Source organism: Arvicola amphibius, chromosome 4, assembly GCF_903992535.2.
Source record: "Arvicola amphibius chromosome 4, mArvAmp1.2, whole genome shotgun sequence".
Classification (NCBI taxonomy): domain Eukaryota; kingdom Metazoa; phylum Chordata; class Mammalia; order Rodentia; family Cricetidae; genus Arvicola; species Arvicola amphibius.
This window is the reverse complement of record NC_052050.1, coordinates 21163374-21183895: the sequence shown is the minus strand read 5'-3', so window position 1 is coordinate 21183895 and position 20522 is coordinate 21163374. Positions and strand designations below refer to the sequence as shown.

The 20522-nt window shown below is 53.5% G+C and overlaps 2 protein-coding genes across 2 annotated transcripts; one reads left to right on the top strand and one right to left on the bottom strand.

Moving 5' to 3' along the window:
* Nucleotides 1-3690: 3690 nt before the first annotated feature.
* P3h4 (prolyl 3-hydroxylase family member 4 (inactive)) lies at nt 3691-10946 on the bottom strand. Its single transcript, XM_038327775.1, has 8 exons — nt 10378-10946; nt 10129-10281; nt 9841-10012; nt 7940-8068; nt 6978-7123; nt 6358-6441; nt 4735-4891; nt 3691-4521 (listed from the first exon to the last, which is right to left on the bottom strand). Exons 1-8 carry the CDS (start codon nt 10861-10863, stop codon nt 4499-4501), a joined length of 1350 nt encoding a protein of 449 aa, XP_038183703.1. The 5' UTR covers nt 10864-10946; the 3' UTR covers nt 3691-4498.
* A 927-nt stretch (nt 10947-11873) lies between these two features.
* Nucleotides 11874-20340, top strand: Fkbp10 (FKBP prolyl isomerase 10). The gene is made up of 10 exons (XM_038327488.1): nt 11874-12132; nt 16103-16248; nt 16556-16745; nt 16854-16999; nt 17247-17436; nt 17552-17697; nt 18204-18396; nt 18678-18820; nt 19015-19178; nt 19488-20340. The coding sequence occupies exons 1-10, from the start codon at nt 11891-11893 to the stop codon at nt 19671-19673; spliced, it is 1746 nt and encodes a 581-aa protein (XP_038183416.1). The 5' UTR covers nt 11874-11890; the 3' UTR covers nt 19674-20340.
* Nucleotides 20341-20522: the final 182 nt, after the last annotated feature.

Sequence of the window (20522 nt, the reverse complement as noted above, 5' to 3'; positions counted from 1 at the left end):
TTAGAGAACTCTTCCAGGTGGTTCAGGGATCAAGCATATGCATGTGGAGGGGAGGGCAAACAAGTAAGCATACCCGCCCCTTGCCTCAGTTTCCCCACCTGAGTCATGGGCAGAATAGATACTCCTATACCAAGGGCTGTTTTAGGGGACCAAAGAGATGCTATCTGGGAGCCCTTGGCGCCAGCTGAGACCCAGGGAGGTAGTGATTATGAGGTGACAGGCCCACAGGCTGGGTCTGAAATTTCAGTTTCTGCTAGGGCTGCTCGCTGTGGCTCCCAGCATACTCCCATTGAATCTCATCATCTTGGGGGTTGATCGTAAAGGGAGCCAGCCAGAGCTGTGTGCTAGCCCAGATCAGATTTGGCCCCAGCCCTGGAGTTTGACCCAGACTCTTGGGTTCCCCCATCCATGACATCAGGGCTATCTTCAGGGCTGACCTTGAAGCAATACTGTAAAAGAGGGCCTGGAGGAAGGGGGGAGGAGGATGATGGCCCCAGGGCCCTATAATCCTTGCTAGCCTGGTAATCATTAGCTCCAGTCATCTGACATGGAGAAAGGCCCCTTCTTTGCCCCCAGAAGAGACCCTATTTTCAGAGACAGGTGACATCAGATAGGACATTAAGGATTCTTCCCTTTTATTTTTAAATTTAAGTTGTGGACATTTTGTCTGCAAGTATGTCTGTGCACTGTATGTGTATGCAAAGGACAGAAAGGGACAAGAGATCACCTGGAATGGGAGTTCTAGGTTGTTGTACAGAGCTGCCATGTGGGTGCTGGGAATCAAACCCAGGTCCTCTGAAAGACCAGCCCGTGCTCTTAACTGTTGAACTGACTGTTGAACCATCTCTCCAGCCTTTTTATTTTGGGGGGTGGGGGGGACAGGGTTTCTCTGTGTAGCTTTGGAGCCTGTCCTAGCACTCACACTCTGTAGATCTGTAGACCAGGCTGGCCTCGAACTCACAGAGACCCGCCTGCCTCTGCCTCCAGAGTGCTGGGATCAAAGGCGTGTGCCACCACTGCCCGGCTAAGTATTCTTTTCAAGGTTGATCCCATTATAGTAGGTTGTCAGTACTCACGTTAATGCCATGAGAGTTGTAATCAGCATCTCACTGCTAAATAACACTAGCTAAAAAAACATACCAGTTTCAGGGTAAGAAGGGAATTTATTCCTTTGGAATTTCCTGTGATTTGGGGGAGCTGGTGTGACTCTCTCTCTTCCGCTGACCAGCACTCTGAGGATGCAGGAGCTGCTATCCTAAGTTCCCCCAATAACTATCCCAGGCCATCTGATACCTAAATCCCATGGACCTGACATCAGAATTCGATTCCTCCCTCGTTCCCTTTATCTTTCCTGTCTCTTTTCTTCCCCTCTTCTCTTCCCCATTCTGCCTTTTCAATTCCTTATAGGCTAAACGTAGTAGATGCTCTTTACTCCACTGTTCTTCCTTCCTCCAGCTGACAGCTCAGAGCACCCAGGGCCTGTCCTTCCTTCTGACCATAACACTTTACCTTCCCTTCTCTGAGCATCGCCTGGAACAGAAGGGGCAGTTCTAAGGGTGGCAACAATTATCAGGTGCCTTGTCCCTGGGAGGCACTCTGCATGACAGAGTTCTGCTTTCATATGGATGGGAATGTTCCGGATCCAGAACATTCCTGTGGCATCTCTTGAGTTTGGTCTGACTGTATGAGGTCACATCCCAGTGTTTTCTGCCCATCTCACACCTCCGCCCAGCGTACTGTTGAGACTGGAAGGGCTAGTGGGGTGCTGTGGGAAGGGTAGGAGAGGTGAGAGCATCTGGCCTGGGTGGGGCTGGGAGGAGGGCCCACGCAGAGACTGGCTGGGACTCTGTCTCACCGGTTTGGGGAGCCAGCTGGCTGGGCAATGGGAGAGGCTCACGTTAGGGAGAAATGGGAGGGGCTCTCCTGAGAAAGGAGCTGAGTGAGGCATACTGGACTAGCTAAGCTCCTGGATGGGATTCCTAAGGGTAGCTGGCTAATATGCACACACACACACACACACACACACACACACACACACACACTCAAACATAGTCACATGTAAACTGAAACCCTTCAGCATTCTGGGTTCCTCTCACCTGACTCTGTTTTCCTAATGTATCTAGCATAACTCAATTTTTGTTTTTAGACAGGTTCTTCCTAGGTAGCCCTGGCTGGTCTGGAACTTCTGCCTCCTGAGTCCTGGGATAACAACAGTTTATCGAAGATCTACTGTTTACCACCTGCCTCCAATGGAGCAGAAGCTCCGAAAGGGTGAGGTGATTGGCCTGTTTTGCTCATTATCATGTGTCTCGTACATAAAAGGTGCTCAACGTGTAGATGAATGACATCTTGTGTGTGAATGATTGAAGCGTGTGCCCCAAACACACTTAGGCACACACGCATATATGGACAGAAACATACACACTGAAAGACAGCTGGGTGCCAACAGGCTCCCAGCTGCCACACATACCCTCAGACCTCTGCAGGCGCGCGCGCGTGCACACACACACACACACACACACACACACACACACACACACACACACACCCCTTTGCCCTCTGGTCCACAAGCACTTTCCATACCCACACCCAGCAGTCCAAATTCCAGAGCTGGTACTCACAGAAGCACACATCTGTGCAAACATGCTCGAGCACATCCTCCTCCCTGCACCACATTGTGCCAGACCTGGAGGGCAGCCCCTCCCTGGAGCAAAGGGGTGGGTCACTAGACGCTGACAGCGCAACAGCCTGGGAGGGTGAGGGTGGACAGAGCCATCCTGGTACCTGGGAGCTGTCAGGAAACCACTCTCCTGTGACAGAGATGGAGGTTGGAGAGAGGCTACCAGTTCCCTATCCGGAACCCAGGTCCACCTCTAAAGGCCAACAGACTTGGACCAGAGCCTAGGGAAGAGTTAGATGGGATATCAGTCCTCTAGGTGACAGACGTGTGTGGGTCCCAGGACAAGTCATCTGGCATCTGGGAGCAGGGGTGTGGCAATGAGAAGCACATGCTCTTCCATGGTCAACTCCACCCTCCATCCCAGGGGCCTCTGCCCCCTGGGAGTTTGTCGAGGTGCAGAGTAGCCTTGACCCTCTGTTCCTCTTGAAAATGCCCCCTTTGCCCCTAACTCCCTGCAATGGAATGGAGGTAGGAACAGTAGTTAAAGGACCACATCTTTACCCCTGCCCCTCCAGACTTCTGTCCCCCAGAGCCAATACAAGGTTGGACAAAGTGAACTCTGATGACCTCATTGCATTTCAAAAAGTCCAAAGTCTTCAAACCACTTCCCAGGTGCTCCTCTGGCTACTGGGCTGGGGTTCCAGCAATGACCCGACTGGGCATGCTTGCTCTAATTCTAGGGAGATTCCAGGAAAGAAAATCATGTAGTAAATGTCTTCAGGTCCCCTCTTCATATCTATAAGCCCCTGAGACTAGAAAAATAGACATCCCTGGTTGGAGATCTGAAACCACAGCCTTCCGAGGGCTGCAGGGAATACTGTGTCTTCACGCCCCCTGGTGGCAGGTCAGAGTTGCGCACAGCTAAGAGGGTGCTCTCAGTCAGATGTCAGGGTTGTAGAGGGTGCTAAGGCCACAGGGTATACCAGCTGGTACTGTACAGATAAGGGAAGATGGGCGGAGGGAAGTAGGCAAGGACCTGTACCCACACAGCTCAGTCTTGGAGACCGGCCTCAGGTGCAGTGATTCATCCAACAATAAACATTTATTGAGCACCAGAACTCCAAGCCCGTGTTCTTCACAACCCCCTCTGCAGCTCTGACAGACCTGGCTGGCCTCAGTCCTGTAGACTCAAGCCAGAAGCTGAAAACTTCCTCAGGAGGATGTTCAACTTGGAGGCGCAGAAAGGGGAAGGAGGGATCCCCAACAGCTCATGTGGCAGCCAGTAACATGGCCACCATTCTGAGAGGCACAGTAGAGTCTGGGTGGGAGCTAGGCCAACTATGTCCCTTTTAAGGTTTTTCTTTTTGAGACAGGGTCTCACTGTGTAGCCTTATCTAGCCTGGAACTCACCATGTGGGCCAGGCTGGCCTTGAACTCACAGAGATCCACCTGCCTCTGCATCTCAACTGCTGGAATTAAAGGCCTGCAACACCACACTCAGCTATTTTTGTTTTGAAACAAGATCTCATCATGTAGCCTCAGCTGGCCCGCATCTCACTACGTAGTCAAGGCTGGCCTGGAACTAGATCTGCCTGTTTCTGCCCCATTGGGTGCTGGTGTCAAAGGCATGCACCATCACACCAGGTCACTTTATGTTTTAATAAATAGTTCTTGCTCCTGGCCCGGTATCCTGAGTTTGAGGGGAGCACCACGTTACCGCTCTTTTTTCTTTTCTTTTTGGTTTTTCAAGACAGGACTTGTCCATGTAGGCCTGGCTGTCCTGGAACTCGCTTTGTAGACCAGGCTGGCCTCGAACGCACAGAGATCGGCCTGCCTCTGCCTCCCAAGTGCTGGGATTAAAGCTGTACACCACCACTCTTAAGCCAGTTCAGGCTCTGGCTCTGAAAAGGAAGAAAAGAGCAAGGAGTTAGTCGTGCCCACTCCAACAGGCGTCTGAGGACTGATCTAGCAGAAGGGTAGATCACTAACAGGTGCAAGACCCTAGAGCAGGGTGGCAGCACCCACCCATACTCCATTGGCACCATAGCCCAGGGAGAACCCCTGCCTCTAGCACCCATCCCAAACTGTGTCCTTCCTCCCAATCCATTACTGACCAGCCTCGGCATCGTCGCCCTTGGCATCTGGCTCCTGCCACCAGTCTGCATAGAGGCCCTCCTCATAGTCGCCCTCCCCTTCAAACTCGGCATCGGATGGGAGTTCTTCTGTCTCCTCCACTTTATCTGGGGGTGACTCTGTCTCCTCCAGTTCCATCTAGAGCATCCCAGGGTGGTGGAGGAGAAACTGAGACACAGCAGGCCCACATCCATATTGCCTCCCCTTCAGATCAGAACACCCCCAACCCCATCTTTCAGACCCCCCCCCCCACTTGGGTGGGTTTCCTGGTGTCATCCTGGCAGGAGGTGAACAGGCCTGAAACCTTCTCCCCAGTGCCAGCATCTAACATGAGGGCAATGTCAGGATTTTTCCTGCTGGGTCCCATTCTGAAACTGCTTCCCTGAGTGACACTTGGGGCTCCACCAGCAGAGGCGGGGTGCTAGCATCATCGCGGCTTGCACCACAGCCCCACCTTCGGCCCCACACCCAGTGAGAATACTGCTAGTCTGTGCATTTTGTCTCCTGGCTCTACTCCCCTACCGGGAATGCCTTTGCAACCCTGACCTGGATGGGCCTGTGGATTCCGCCAAAACCACATATCCACTCCAGGCTGAGGCCTTCACGCATCACCCTGGCCGGTACCCACACCGGCCTCTGCAGCTGCACAGTCTACGCCTCCCTCATGAGAACCTCTGGCAGACAGACCGCTCCTCTCAGCCACTCACCGCAACCCAAGCCTGACGTCTGGCAAACAGCAGACCAAAAGTGACAGCCATCGAAACTGCCACGCGTCCTGAGCATCTACTGAGTGCCAGTTGCGTACGTGGCGCTTTAAATAATCTCATTTAATTGTTACCACAATAAAAGTCAAAGGGCATGCATGCTCCTTAGCTGATGGGTGAAGATGTAGGAGCTTGCTACGTTACTTAAGACCGACGCTAAGGCCACCGGCTGGTAAAGGACAGAGATGGGATGAACCGCACCTAAGCCAGCCACGTGTCACAGTGCAGACCCCGTTCCTGAGTTCACTGAATGTGGGGTACAGTGGATGTACCGAGGGGATGAATAAATAAGCTGCACAGCAATCCCCCCGAGAAACCCAGGCTTCCAAACCCTCACCCTGAACTGGGGCATACTATGGCTCTTCCCAACATCATTCAGTCAGTCAGCCATTTGTCCACTGGCTTGAACTCGGTTCCTGAGAATGGGCATAATGCCCGGTGCTGTGGCAGAGCTGGGGATAATCCAGTCTCCTGTCTGGGATGCAGCTGTCAAGGAGGCCATATGGCCATGGTGAAGACGGATGAGGACTTTGAGTAACTCCAGGTTTCAGGCCAGGTAGCCATGGAGGTGGTGGGGGGACAGTGTGAGCCCAGAAGAAAGCCAGGACATCCAGTAAGGATCCCTAGAGGAGCTACTATTTGAGTTGGGCCCAGGAGGGATAGGCCTGGGACAGGCAGAGAAAGAGCCGCTGGAACACTAAGGTGGCGGGAAAAGGGAGGTACAGATGGGGGACAGGAAACTCCCGCTTCAGAACAGCTGGGTCTGTCACACGCAGTGACCTCAGGAGAGAGCCTAGCGTGCCCCCGTCACAGTCCGGCCTCTCCTGGGGAGCCACTCACCTCATCATCTGACTGAAGGTACATGTGTGTGAAGTCCAGCAACTCCCGAAGCTCGGCGGTCTGGTTGTGGTAGAGCAAGGCCTCCTGGGAGGTGGGAAAGGAGGACAGAGTGAGGCGGACCCTGCTGACACAGGGCAGAAAGACAGGGCTTGGGGCTGGGAAAATGGATCAGCTCACGGCATACTCCTAGTTCCCTGGAACACTGGATTAAGAAGGATCCTGAGGATCCCAGGAGGGAGAGTGCTTCTATCCAGCAGTAATGTCTGCCACAGGCATGGAAAGTAGGCATGGCACCATGGGGCTCCTATCTGCCAGCCTTGCCCTAAACTCTCAAGGGCTTTTCTCATTGGTTCAGGCTAACAGGGCCCTGAGTGGAAAGGCTCAAAGGACAGCATTGAGGTGCGAGCAGGCATGCATGGGGACCCATTTGCATCTCCCACATCCCAGACACTATGCTGAAGCCTAGACTCTACCCACAGCCCACATTCACTATTTCCCTTTCCTCTCCAGCCTTCCAAGGAAGCCAAGAGGTTTTTCTGTATATTCTGTTTATTTTTTTTTTCTAAGCTAAACCACAAAACTGCACATTAGGCCAGTGAGCCACCAGAAGCAGTTCCCACCTCCCGGGGCTGGAAGTCCTCCTCTTCAAGGCCCCAGCGAGCCCGGTGGAAGCGGTAATACACCAGGTTCTGCTGCATGACACTGTCCTTGGGGTCAAAGAGCATGTAGCTAGCAGCACTGCGGGCGGCCTGGCGCACGTCATTCACTGCAGGCAGGATAAAGTAAAGGGTGACCCTGACGTTTCCCTGTAGAGGTGGTCCACTCGCCCCATCTCACTCCCACCTTTCAACCTAGCCTGTTGTCTTTACCCCCAGACACCTCCCAGAATATCAGCTGGCTCCTCACCCAGCCCAATCCAACAGGCCCCGGGTGTGGTCCTCCTCCCAGGCAAGGGTGAGTCACTGACACCTCAATCATTGTCACTGTGGTTTACAGACAAAGGATTGGAGGCGCAGGGACGAGATAAACTGCTGGTGCCGATACTGCTGACGAGTGACAGAGCTCCTTGTCACAGCCCTCAGCCTCAGGAAGAGCCGCCTGGTCCCTGATCTCAGCCCCTCCGCTCACAGCTCTAGGCCCTGAAGCGTGTATCCCGGAGTTATAGGAACCCTGGACTGGCCCACTCCAGAGCTGATGGTACAAGCTCTCTGGGACTCCCTAGTCACAGGGCTAATGGTCTCTTGCTCTCAGAAACCTCAGTTTAACCTGAAGAATGGATCCAGGAACGCCAGTGGCATGGTGTTGCTGAGAGAAGAGAGAGAAGGGCTACATAAACCCTGAAGTGCCGAGCGGGGTGGCTGACCTTGTCTACCCGAGGGCCTCTCATTCTTCCTTGAGGCCTCACCTTCCCCCATATGCCCTGCCTGGGTTCTGCCCATGTCTCCACCGGCCCTAGCCTTTCATCCCCTTCCTCAGAGTCTTCAGTCTGAGAGACACCTTCCCACATCTCTGGCAGACCCCACGTACTGCCCTTTCTCACAACCCTAGTCCCCACTTCACCCAGCCCAGTCCGGAGGCTCACATTTGTAGTAGGCAAACTGTAGGTAGTGATACATGGTGGCCACAAACTTGTCCACAAAGTAGCCACCTACGTTGGGGATGAGGTTGGTTTCGCAGTCCACTTTGCACTGTAGGGACTCTGCAAAGAGATCTAGGAAGGGATGCAGCAGTTAGGAACGTGGTGTGCTAATCCTGACCCCCTGTGGAGACCAAGATCTGCTTTTCTGAGCAAGAGGTACATCCTTGTCAAGATCTCATGGATCAACATGTATGAAATGCTTGGCACACAGTACATGATGCGGGCTGAGAAGCGCCTGCTACGACCCCAGCCCTGTGGCTCAACCCCTATCTGACACCAGAGGGAATCCTGGGAGAAGAGCAGGTGAGCTTCAGACGAGACTGAGACCATATAGGATAATGTATGTCTGTGTGAGGGGGTTGGATCCTGAAGTTAAGACAGTTGTGAGCTGCCATGTGGTTGCTTGGAATTGAACCCAGGTCCTCTGGAAGAGTAGCCAGTGTTCTTAACTGCTGAACCATCTCTCCATTCCCCAACTTTACTCTCTTTGAGGGGCCTTGTAGGTTAGGGGATCCAAAGACTCATTGTGATTTTGCCCACAACTGTTTTCTGCACATACCTGTCTGGTGCCAATTCTGAATCTTTTTTGTTTGTTTGTTTGTAAAGTTTTTGTTTAGAGACAGGGTCTCACTATGTAGCTCTTGCTGTTCTGGAACTCACTGTGTAGACAAGTGTTATAGAATATTACTTTAACTATGTAAAGATGTGTTATATTGTTTATGTCACAGAATATTACTTTATGTAAAGGTTGTTACCTCTCCCCCCCCCCCTCTCTCTCTCTGGTTTTTCAAGACAAGGTTTCTCTGTAACTTCGGAACCTGTCCTGGAACTAGCTCTTGTAGACCAGAGTGGCCTCAAACTCACAGAGATCCGCCTGCCTCTGCCTCCCGAGTGCTGGGATTAAAGGTGTGCACCATCACTGCCTGGCACATTTGTTTATTTAAGATGTGTTGCTATTTTGCCTTGTTTGCCTAAAGCACCTGATTGGTCTAATCAAAAGCTGAACAGCCAATAGCTAGGTAGTAGAGGAACCGGTGAGGCTATCAGGCAGAGAGAATAAGAAGGAGGAGAAAACAAGAGAGGAGAGAATTAGGCAAAAAGTGAGGCCAACACTCAGGGCCAGACAACCAGGCAGCCCCCAGTCAGCCAGACACAGAACAGAACATACAGATGAAAGAAAGGTTAAAAGCCCCAAGGCAAGCCAGGCGGTGGTGGCGCACGCCTTTAATCCCAGCACTCGGGAGGCAGAGGCAGGCGGATCTCTGTGAGTTCAAGGCCAGCCTGGTCTACAAGAGCTAGTTCCAGGACAGGCTCTAAAAAAGCTGCAGAGAAACCCTGTCTCGAAAAACCAAAAAAAAAAAAAAAAAAAAAAAAAAGCCCCAAGGCAAAATGTAGATAAAAAGAAACAGGTTAATTTAAGTTATAAGAGCTAGTAGGACAAGCATAAGACTGAGTATTCATAATGAATAAGTCTCCATGTCATGATTTGGGAGCTGGTTGGTGGTCCAAAGACCAGACTGGCCTTGAACTCATAGAGATCCACCTACTTCGTTTCTCCCAAGTGCTGGTATTAAAGTCATGGGACACCATGCCCACCCCCCTTTGAGAGAAGAATTCTCTATATAACCCTAACTGTCCCATAATCTGCTATGAATACCAGCATTTCTCTCATCAGACTGGAAACAGAAAAGACCTAATGCATGTGTAACTTCCGAGAACTTTGCTATATCTGTTGAATGCTGTTGCAGGTCACAGCCCTGTGTTAGAAGACCCTTATGAGGCCTGAGAAGAAGTCAGGGGCCCTGTGGGGGAAGACTACCCACGGTGGTCTGAATGGGAGATACCTGCTATGGCTGGGTAGAAGTCCTTGAAGTCTACCTGCTCATGGGCCCCCTCACAGCCAGCCAGACACCGAGCAAAGACCGTCATGTACTCAGCCAGGGCCCGCTCCATGTCTTCTGTGCTGCTGCGGAAGTCTCCGCTGTTGTAGAGCTTTACAGCCCGGAGGAACACAGCCTGTAAGGAGAAGTCAAGGGAACCCCGATGGCTAGTAAGGTGTGTGTGGGGGGGGGAGGGGACACGGGTGTAGGAAGGGGCGCCAAGGCCAACCAACCCTCCCACTCTCTCCACACCTCATAAGGCTGGGCCTCTAGGTCCGTAAGGGACTCATCTCCGATATCCAGCATCCCCCTGTAGTAGTTGAGATACTTGGCGGTCAGCTCGTGCTTGGGGTTCCTCTGGAGGAAGGTGTAGGCCGCAGCCACCGCCTTCTCCAGTCGGTTCGCCTGGTGGGGGGCGTGGGGAGTGGGTCAGTGGGGCGTCGGACGCACCTCGGGCCTCAAGTTCTAGGGAAACTCGACGGCGGTCCGGACCGCGCCCACCTTGAAGTGCGCGTAGTGCAGGTACTGGTAGGGCAGGCGGCTCTGGAAGTCGCGCAGCAGCTGCCTCGGCGGGTAGGGGACCTGGAAGGCGGGCAGCGTCCGCTTGCAGCGCCGCAGGCAGGCGGCGCGCTCCAGGACGTGACCGAAGAGCCGCAGCTCGCGCGCCCAGTCTTCACCATCGCCATCGCCATCGCCGTCACCGTCCGGGCCGGGCGCCGGCCGGGGCTGCGAGGCGGCGGGGCCGCTGCAGTTGGCGTGGCAGAAGGCCTCGCTGTCGCGCAGCAGCCGGTGCAGCCGCAGCGCCGCCTCCAGGTAGCGAGCGCTCTCGCGCCAGCTCTCGCCCTCGTACTGCTCCAGAGCGTGGCCGTAGGCCGTGGCCAGAGGCATCAGGTCCTCCGGAGGGAAGCCTCGGAAGCTGTACTTCTCGTACTGCGCGCCCGCGCTGCCCAGCAGCAGCCACAGCAACCCCCACGCCGGGCGAGCCATGCCCGCGCCGCGCCCCGAGGCTCCCGGAGCAGCCGGAGGACCGACGGGCTTCAGCACCCCCACCCCTCGGAGCTCCTCCTGGGTCTTAGCGCCGGCCCCGGGCTAGAGCAAGGAGGTTGGGACACCCGTCTCTTTCGGAGGGTCAGTTGTCGCTCTAGTCCGCTACGTGGGCTGGACTTGCAACGCTTACCCCGCCCGGCCCTCTCCGCGGACCCGGGTGGGTGGGGCTATATTTCACGCCCAGAAAGCCCCTCCCCACCGGCAGTGTCCCCCACCTTAAGTGCCACCTCTCTTTGCTTTGCTTACGCTCTGGGTAAAGCCCCAGAATCCGGTCTTTTCTCCAGAGCCCCCTTTGCACCCTCTAGGTGGCCCCACAAACACTCCCGCCGGCGTCGAGGGGCAACAACTCGTGTTAGCCCCGCACACCTGGCACTGACACTACCAGTCTCCCTACTGAGCTCGATCCCGGCCGTCTTTCTAGCGGTCTGGCTTTTGCAGGACAAAGCTGCCTTTCACCTAGGAAACACTCCCCCCCCCCCCCCCCCACTCCCGGGAAGAGAGTTGGAGGGGGAAGGACTGAAATATCCTTCAGATTACGGCCTCACCTGCCACCAGAAGGGGCCTAGATTTAGGGAGCCAGGAAAGGCTAGAGATTCCTCCAACCAGCTTTAGGACCCAGAGGCTCAGGACAAAACTTTTTTTTTCTTTTGGAAGTCCATTCTGACTTCTCATCTTTCCCGAGCCTCCCACTGGGCCAGGCCCGAAGTTTTTGGGGGGAGGGAAACTCAGAGATCTTTGTGGCAAATTCCTGGGACTCCAGAGACTCTCAACCTGGACCCCTCCTCCTAGTCCACCACAATCACCACCCTACCCGGCCAGCTCAGTCTCCCCAGCCCCCATTCCACGTGGACCCGCCAGGGCGGGGTGGGGAGAGAGGACAGGAAGGGGGGGAGTCAGCTCTGAGGAGGGGGAAGGAGGCTGGCGGCTGGCGTCCGACCTCATTGCTGGCGTCCTCGATCTGGGCACCATGTTTCTTGCGGGGTCCCCCAGCCACACCCTCCGCCGGCTCCCCATGCTGCGCTTGCTGCTGCTTCTACAGACCTTGGAGATGGGGCTAGGCCGTGCCAGCCCCTCCGGAGCCCCCTTGGAAGATGTGGTCATCGAGAGATACCATATCCCCAGGGCCTGTCCCCGAGAGGTGCAGATGGGGGATTTCGTGCGTTACCACTACAATGGCACTTTCGAAGATGGGAAGAAGTTTGACTCTAGGTAAGATGTTGGGCTCACCAGCACTTTTCTGGGCTTCCAGGGAATGTAGCCCCTTGTCAGCTTTGCATTCCTGAATTCCTCCCATAACCCCTAGTCTCAAACAGCAAGCACCCCGGGAAGGGTGCCTCTAAGAATGTTCCCTGTCTTCAATATCAAATCTTCAACTCCTGAAAGACACATACACATGCACACATTCCCAGTCCCCCAGAATACTTGATGCTCCGGTTCCGCATTCATTTACCAGTTCCTTATTTAAAGACACGAGCCGTACCCGGTACTCAGTCTTAGGGAGAAAAGAGGCAGTGCATACTACATGTGAAGCCTGGGATGGACGGTCAGCCTGGGGCCACCCGCCGTTCTGCACAGCCTGGCACCTTGTCTGCCTCTACCTCCAGTTTTCTACGCCTTTATGTTTGGAGACTACAGAAGCATCCTTCTCCTGAGGGACCCCAGAGCAGCCAGGGAGGGCTGTAAGCACAGTGGGAGTTCTAATTTTGGGACAGGCCGTAGCTGGTGCTTGTGACCAACTGTCCACGTGTCACAAGGTCTGACATGCCATCCCAAGGACCTCCTTGCCACCTTCTCCGAGTCTCGGAACTCAGTTACTCCATCTTAGCTTTCACAGCCGACACCGGACTGCGTTGCCAGCCTTGGCTTGATGGACAGGCTTCTATTCTGACCCAGGCCCTTGGCCAGCCAGCCAGGCAGATCCCCTTTGGTTGTTGGGGACAGAGCAGGGCTGTGTGGCAGCCTCTTTCTAGCTGTAGGTAGGGTAAACTTCAGGCCCTCTCACATTTGAAACTCTTCACCAGAAAGAAGAGTCACCCTTCAGTCTCTTCTGTGAAATACACGACTCAGCCCACAAGCAATTAGCGGTCATGACCCTGCGGGGAGAGTGTATATTGGATGAGAATACTATCTCCATCATGTAAGACCCTGGTTCAGATTCAGGCTGTGACAGAGGAGGAGGAGTTTTGTCTTTTTTGCTTTCCTTGTCTGGAACATGGGATGGGACCAGAACCTACTTCCTCAGGGTGCAAATGAGGAAGATGAATGGCAGTGGCTTGCACGGTGCCTGCAGACCCCCACTGGGCTCAGGACACACTGGCCTGGACTCTGGGGAGAACCATAAGCCTGATGATGTTTAACTCATAGAAATTTTGTGCACAGCATTTGTAAAGGAAATAGACCAGACATTAACATTAAATCGACACTGTGAGCCAGGTGGTGGTAGCACACGCCTTTAATCCCAGCACCCGGAGGCAGAGGCGGGCAGATCTCTTTGAGGCCAGCCTGGTCAACAAGAGCTAGTGTCAGGACAGGCACCAAAGCTACAAAGAAACCCTGTCTCGAAAGCAAAAAAAAAAAAAAAAAAAAAAAAACTACACTATGGGCAAAGTGAGGGATAGAGCTGGGAGTCTTCCCTAGTGGGAACTTCTTTGAGACAGGGTTTCTTTGGGTAGCCTTGGCTGTCTAGCCATAGACTAGGCTGGCCTCCAAATAGAGATCCTCTTGCCTCTGCCTCCTGCCTATGCCTCCGGAATGATGGGATCAAAGGCATGTGCCCACCACAACCTGGCTTGGTGGACTTTTTTTTTTTTTTTTAGATTTATTTATTATGTTCTGCCTTCACGCCAGAAGAAGGCAGCAGATCTCCTTTTAGATGGTTGTGAGCCACCATGTGGTTGCTGAGAATTGAACTCAGGACCTCTGAAAGAGCAGGAAGTGCTCTTAACCTCTGAGCCATCTCTCCAGCTCATGGTGGGGACTTCTTAAGCCTGGACTGGGCCCAGTTTTGTTTTGTTTTGTTTTTTTCAAGACAGGGTTTCTCTGTATAGCCCTGGCAGTCCTGGAACTCTCTCTATAGATCAGGTTGATCTCCAACTCAGAGATTTGCCTGCCTCTGCCTCCCAAGTGCTGGGATTAAAGGCATGCACCACCACCACCTGGCTGGGCCCAGTATTTATTTATTTATTTATTTAAATATTTATTTATTATGTATACAATATTCTGTCTGTGTGTATACCTGCAGGCCAGAAGAGGGCACCAGACCTCATTACAGAGGGTTATGAGCCACCATGTGGTTGCTGGGAATTGAACTCAGGACCTTTGGAAGAGCAGGTAATGCTCTTAACCTCTGAGTCACTCCAGCCCTGGGCCCAGTTTTTAAATGTTGAAATTAGAAAACTTTTCAACCCTTGGCTACCTTAAACCAAAATAGAATCTCCTAGGGCTGGAGAGATGGCTTAGTGGCTAAGAGCACTTGTTCTTGGAGAGGACCGGGTTTGGTTCCCAGAACTCTATGGTAGCTCAAAACCATCTGTAACTCTAGTGGGATCTTTGATCTCCATAGATACCAGACATGACATGTATATGGTGCACAGACATACAGACAAAACACTCAAATACATAAAATAAATCTAAACAAATTAATATCCCATTTTGGGGGCTAGAATTGGTAGAGTGCTTGCCTAGCATGCATGAAGTCCTGGGATCCCCAGAACCATGTGAACCGGATATGGTGGCATACACCTGTAATTCCAGCATTCAGGAGGCAAAGACAGGAAGAACAGAAGTTCAAGGTCATCCTTGACTATGTAGAGAGTTCCAGACCAGCCAGGACTACAAATGACACCTGTCTCAAAGAGCAGGGGTGGGGGTAACTGGAGAGATGGCTCAATAGTTAAGGGCACCACCAGCTGTACAATCATTGCAAGGATTAGCACCCATGTGAGAAACTGCACATCGTGTGCATACCTAGGGTCATAGAGAGACCCTCAAAAGACTAGCCGTAGGGTGATAGATGAGGACACCCAGTGTCCTTTGGGGGCCTCTGCATAGGTGCACACACAAACATATATACATAATCAGATCTCTCTCTCTTTCTTTAAAGAAAAGAATTCTCTCTTTACTTGTGAAAGCAAATACAAACAGGGTAAGTTTAGAACGGGCTTTCTTCCAAGGAAGGCTGCTTTTTCTCTCCCCTCTGGTCACTTCTGCTTTCCGTTCCTTGGAGAATGGGTGCTTAGTAGCAGAAACTAGGCGCTGCGACCATAGGTGGGGTAATGAGTCAGGTCTGTTTTTCTCTTACAAAACAAAACAAAAAACAAAAAGCTGGGCATGTTGGTGCAGGCCTTTAATCCCAGCACTTGGGGAGGCAGAGGCAAGCAGATCTCTGAGTTCAAGGCCAGCCTGATCTACAAAGGGAGTTCCAGGACAGGCAGGGCTACCCAGAGAAACCCTGTCTCAAAAAACAAACAAAGAATACAAAGAATAAGAACAGTTGGGATATAGCTCAGCAGTAGGATGCTTGCCTGACATGTGAGGCCCTAGATTTTGTTCCCAGTATCAGAAAAAGAAAATCTGGAAACAATAATGCCTTCATGGGGAGAAAATTCAGTGAAATAACAAACGTAAAGTGCCAAGCACTTAATTTGACACATTGTAAGTGCTCAACAAATACTCCTTTGTCCTCTGAGCTGCTATCAGAAGGAGCAGTAAGTAACCGACAGGCATATCTGCTCCACCCCACCCTCCTTTCAGGGGAGTAAAAGCTTCTGGCCTTCTCTGGGACTTCTCTCTTGTAACAGCCTGTTCTTGGTGATGATGATGATGATGATGATGATGATGACGATGATGATAGTTTTGCTATGTAGCCCTGACTGTCCTGGAACTCCTTATTTGGGCCACGCTGGCCTTGAACTCACCGAGATCATCTGCTTCTGCTTCCAAGGTGCTGGGGTTAAAAGTACGCGCCCACACCTATCCAACTTGTTACCCCAAGAGGGACAGAAGGGCTAACCCAGGAGAGAGACTTGGAGAGGAGAGGAAGTGAGGCGTGTGTGTGTGTGTGTGTGTGTGTGTGTGTGTGCCTGTGCCTGTGCCTGCACCATGTCCTGTGTATATGAGACTGTGGGCGGAGGGTATTGTGTGGTTGCACGTGTGCTCATCTGTCCCTTTACTCCCCCAGCTATGACCGCAACACCCTGGTGGCCATCGTTGTGGGTGTAGGCCGCCTCATCACTGGTATGGATAGAGGTCTCATGGGCATGTGTGTCAATGAGCGCCGCCGCCTCATTGTGCCTCCCCACCTGGGCTACGGCAGCATTGGTGTGGGTAAGGAGGTCAGGAGATGGGCTTAGGGGATGGGAGATGGGGGCAGGAGGCATCTAGAATGCGAAAGCTCAAAGTGGCTGAGTGATTTGGCCAAGGTCACACTGCAGGCAGTCTGATTGGGAGGGAATATGGCCATCACTTTGGAATGAATGGAGCAGGATGCAGAGCCCTGAGTGGAGTCACAGCTTGCCCAGGAAGGATGGTAGCTGGTACAGCAGATGGTGTAGGTGAACTGAGGAGTGCACCTCTCACACCTCCACCTGGGCTGGCGACTTCCGTAAACTTGGCCTTTGCTGCATCCCCGCAGCGGGCCTCATTCCCCCTGACGCCACCCTCTATTTTGACGTGGTCCTGTTGGATGTGTGGAACAAGGCGGACACCGTGCAAGTGACCATCCTCCTGCGGCCCCCTCACTGCCCCCGAATGGTGCAGAACAGCGACTTTGTGCGTTACCACTACAACGGCACCCTGCTCGATGGCACCGCTTTTGACAACAGGTAGAACCTGGAAGGAGTCCTAAAGGACCTGTGAGCAAGAGAAGGGAGCCGTGGTCTGCTCTGCCTCCCTCACCTCCAGCCACGGGGTCTCTGTCTTATTCTCTGCAGCTACAGTAGGGGAGGCACGTACGACACCTACATCGGCTCGGGTTGGCTGATTAAAGGCATGGACCAAGGACTGCTGGGCATGTGTCCTGGAGAGAAAAGAAAGATCATTATTCCTCCCTTCCTGGCTTATGGGGAGAAAGGCTATGGTAAGGCAAGGACACGGGAGTTCTCCAGTAGAGGGAAAACTAGGACCTTATCTACAAAGAGTTGTTCAGATTGTGTACTGTCCAAGGACATCCGGCCAGGGAGGCGAGTGGAGATGAGAGTTCCCTCCCTAGACATAGGGAAAGAGGAGGACATAGGAGGGCTGAGTAGGTCTTCTTTGCATGAGATCCCTTACTGAGCCTGGGTTTGCTCCCCGCTTGTATGGTTCAAGTCCTGTGCCCTCCCCAGGGACTGTGATACCCCCGCAGGCCTCCCTGGTCTTCAATGTCCTGCTGATTGATGTCCACAACCCGAAGGACACAGTCCAGCTGGAGACGCTGGAGCTGCCCCAGGGCTGTGTCCGGCGAGCAGTGGCAGGGGACTTCATGCGTTACCACTACAATGGCTCTTTAATGGATGGTACCCTCTTTGATTCCAGGTCAGAAGGTGTCCTGAGGTGGGAGGGTGGGGGCTTAGGGGTACTCTGAAGGGCTGGGGCCTGGAAGGGGTGGGGCCCCTTTGACTCCCTCCCCACCCCTTCCCCTCTATTGCAGCTACTCCCGCAACCACACCTACAATACCTATGTTGGGCAGGGTTACATCATCCCTGGGATGGACCAGGGGCTGCAGGGCGCGTGCATAGGGGAGCGAAGGAGGATTACTGTGCCCCCTCACCTTGCCTACGGGGAGAATGGGACAGGTAGGGTTTGGTCCCCTGGCCGCCCCTCAGCTCCTCTGAAGTGTGCCCCTAGGAGTGCTGTTCCTCCCATTGCCAAAGCATGTACAGCTTCTCCTTAGTCACCCGTGGGATCCCTACCAGGCAGACTTCATCTTGTTCCTCCTAGGCAGGCCTCATTCACCATTTTGTAGTGGAGAAAGGCAGCCAACACCTAAGTCTGGGGACAGAGAATGGTTAAGAATAAACAGTACCACTGAGCAAGGGGAATATTAGAGATTCTGGGAGCCTCAGGCCCTCGCTGATGTGTTGGGCACCGCTCACAGGAGGGTCTGGGAGCTTGCTTGAAAGTTGTCAGGGGGAAAAGGGTTTCCCTGACTCTGTCCCATCACTCCAACAGCAAGAAATAGGAAGCACTTATTCTGTAGCCTGTCATCTGACCTCCCTGGGACTGGGAAGGGGTAGCCAGCCTGGGCCCCATGGAGCCCTCGCCCAGAGCCCTGAGCTAACCGTGCCCCATCTGGCCTTAGGAGACAAGATCCCTGGCTCAGCCGTGCTCATCTTTGATGTGCATGTCATCGACTTCCACAACCCTGCGGATCCTGTGGAAATCAAGACGCTCTTCCGGCCAACTGAGGGCTGCAATGAGACATCCAAGACTGGGGACTTCATTCGCTACCATTACAACTGTTCTCTTCTGGATGGCACCAGGCTCTTCTCTTCGTGGGTTCTTGGGCAGGGCCAGGGCTAGGCAGGTGGTGGGCTCAGGTAGAGGTGAACTTCTGATTGCTTGCAGGCTCTTTCTCCTTTCTCTGGGTCTCTCCGTTCCTCCCCAAGTCCCCATTTGAGTGAGCCTCAGGGAACAATGGCTATGAAATACGGGGCTGGGGGCAGGGGAGTGAAGCTGGAGAAAGAGAATTAGCATCTCAGCGTGATGGAGAAATTGAACAAGACCAGCACTCAGACACCCCTGCTACTAACCTGGGAATCCGCTCTCCCCACAGCTACGACTATGAGGCCCCTCAAGAGGCCACCCTTGGCAATAACAAAGTGATTGAAGGTCTCGACAGGGGCCTGCAGGGCATGTGTGTGGGAGAGAGGAGGCAGCTCACTGTGCCCCCACACCTGGCCCACGGGGAGAGTGGAGGTGAGCGACAGTGGCCTGGATCCCGCCTTAGTCCCAGATATCCCTACCCCTCTCATGATTGGCAGCTGGAGTGGGGGGACCAGGGAATCTTTTAGGATAGTTCCTAAACATCCCACGTCCCTTCCATGAGCCTATATAAGGCTCAGTGCCAGGCCTCACTAGCACCTTGTTCTCTTTTTCCTCCCTCTCTCTAGCCCGGGGTGTCCCGGGCAGTGCTGTCCTGCTATTTGAGGTGGAGCTGGTATCGCGAGAGGACGGCCTGCCCACAGGTTACCTGTTTGTGTGGCACCAGGATCCTCCTGCCAGCCTGTTTGAAGACATGGATCTCAATAAAGATGGAGAGGTGCCCGCAGAAGAGGTGGGCCAGGAACTGAGCCACAGTCCTAACCTGGAAGCCAGCACGCTCACTTGCATGGTCACTGTCACCGTTCCCCTGCTGCTGAGCTTCCAGCCTCCCTCCCCCTCCTGCCCACTGCGCAGCCTGTCCTCGCCCTACCTGGCCCCTAACTTACACCATCCATCTCAGGCCTGGATTCCCTGGGTACCGGGTCTGGGGAAACACTGTTGGACTCCACCTGGGGTCCCTTCCCAAGGCCCCACCCACAACCGTTGACATTGATCCTCACTGCCCCCTCTTGTCCTCTGTCCCTCTTGTCCCCTCCCCCAGTTCTCCTCCTTCATCAACGCTCAAGTGAATGAAGGCAAAGGGCGCCTCATGCCCGGGCAAGACCCCGACAAGACCATAAGAGACATGTTTCAGAACCAGGACCGAAACCAGGATGGCAAAATCACAGCCGAGGAGCTCAAGCTGAAGTCCGACGAGGACCAGGAACGGATCCATGAGGAGCTCTGAGGGCCAGAGTCTCAGTCCTGACCTCAGACGCAAAGTGGCTGTGGAACTGGCCTGCCAACAGCCCCCCTCCCTCAGTGGGGATAACTCTGTGTGAGTCACTGAATGTCATCAGACACTGCTGTGACGGTCCCACTGGCCGCGGCTCCCAGTCCACAACATAGACCTCTACATGTTCTCTTCCCACCCTACGCCTCTTCTTTAAGGTTCTTGGCGTGATAAATCCAGTTTGGGGAGGGGGCACTGGTGTTTGGTTAGGACCGTTGCTGACTCCACACACCCATACCTCCTGTCCACATCACTACACTCAGCAAGGCTGAGCTCCTCAGTCCCTCACTTTCCAAATGTGCCCTTTATTTGTACTGCCCTGCCCCGTCTCCCTGTCCATGTCTGTCCCCTCTCCCTGTGTCATGGCAGCTCCCCGAGGGCATGAGTGAGGAGACCCTACATTCTCCTGCATCAGCTCTGCCTGCTCCTCAGGAAGGGGTGGCTCTGGGCACACAGTCCTGCCACTGGGGTCAGGCCTTCTGACCTTCTCTCTTAGAGAGAGCTTTCTCTGAAGGGAAAGGTTGTGTGAGAGGAAGCCTGCTCGGGCTTCAGGGCTGTGCAGACCTGCACATGGTGCTACTTTGATGGGAGGGACGCAGAGTTCTGAACTCTCGAAGGCTAAACTGATCTGATCCCTTTGTGTCAATAAAAGGTTAGACTGAAGGCCTCAAGACGTGTATATGTGCACGTTCACATGTGTGTGGAAAGCAGAGATCGACATCTGGTGTGTTGGGCAGTCTCTCTTATCTTTTATTGTTAATTGGGTTTTGTTTGTTGTTTGTTTTTGGAGACAGGGTTTCTCTG

What these genes read in the sequence shown, in the direction of transcription:
- Fkbp10 (XM_038327488.1), top strand. Translation starts at nt 11,891, where the DNA reads ATGTTTCTTGCGGGGTCCCCCAGCCACACCCTCCGCCGGCTCCCCATG. An exon ending in CTACGGGGAGAATGGGACAG is followed by an intron (nt 17,698 to 18,203) that starts GTAGGGTTTGGT and finishes ATCTGGCCTTAG; the next exon opens with GAGACAAGATCCCTGGCTCA. An exon ending in GAGAGGTGCCCGCAGAAGAG is followed by an intron (nt 19,179 to 19,487) that starts GTGGGCCAGGAA and finishes CCCCTCCCCCAG; the next exon opens with TTCTCCTCCTTCATCAACGC.
- P3h4 (XM_038327775.1), bottom strand. Translation starts at nt 10,863, where the DNA reads ATGGCTCGCCCGGCGTGGGGGTTGCTGTGGCTGCTGCTGGGCAGCGCG. An exon ending in TAGAGGCCCAGCCTTATGAG is followed by an intron (nt 10,013 to 10,128) that starts GTGTGGAGAGAG and finishes TTCTCCTTACAG; the next exon opens with GCTGTGTTCCTCCGGGCTGT. An exon ending in AGGACTTCCAGCCCCGGGAG is followed by an intron (nt 6,442 to 6,977) that starts GTGGGAACTGCT and finishes CCCACCTCCCAG; the next exon opens with GAGGCCTTGCTCTACCACAA.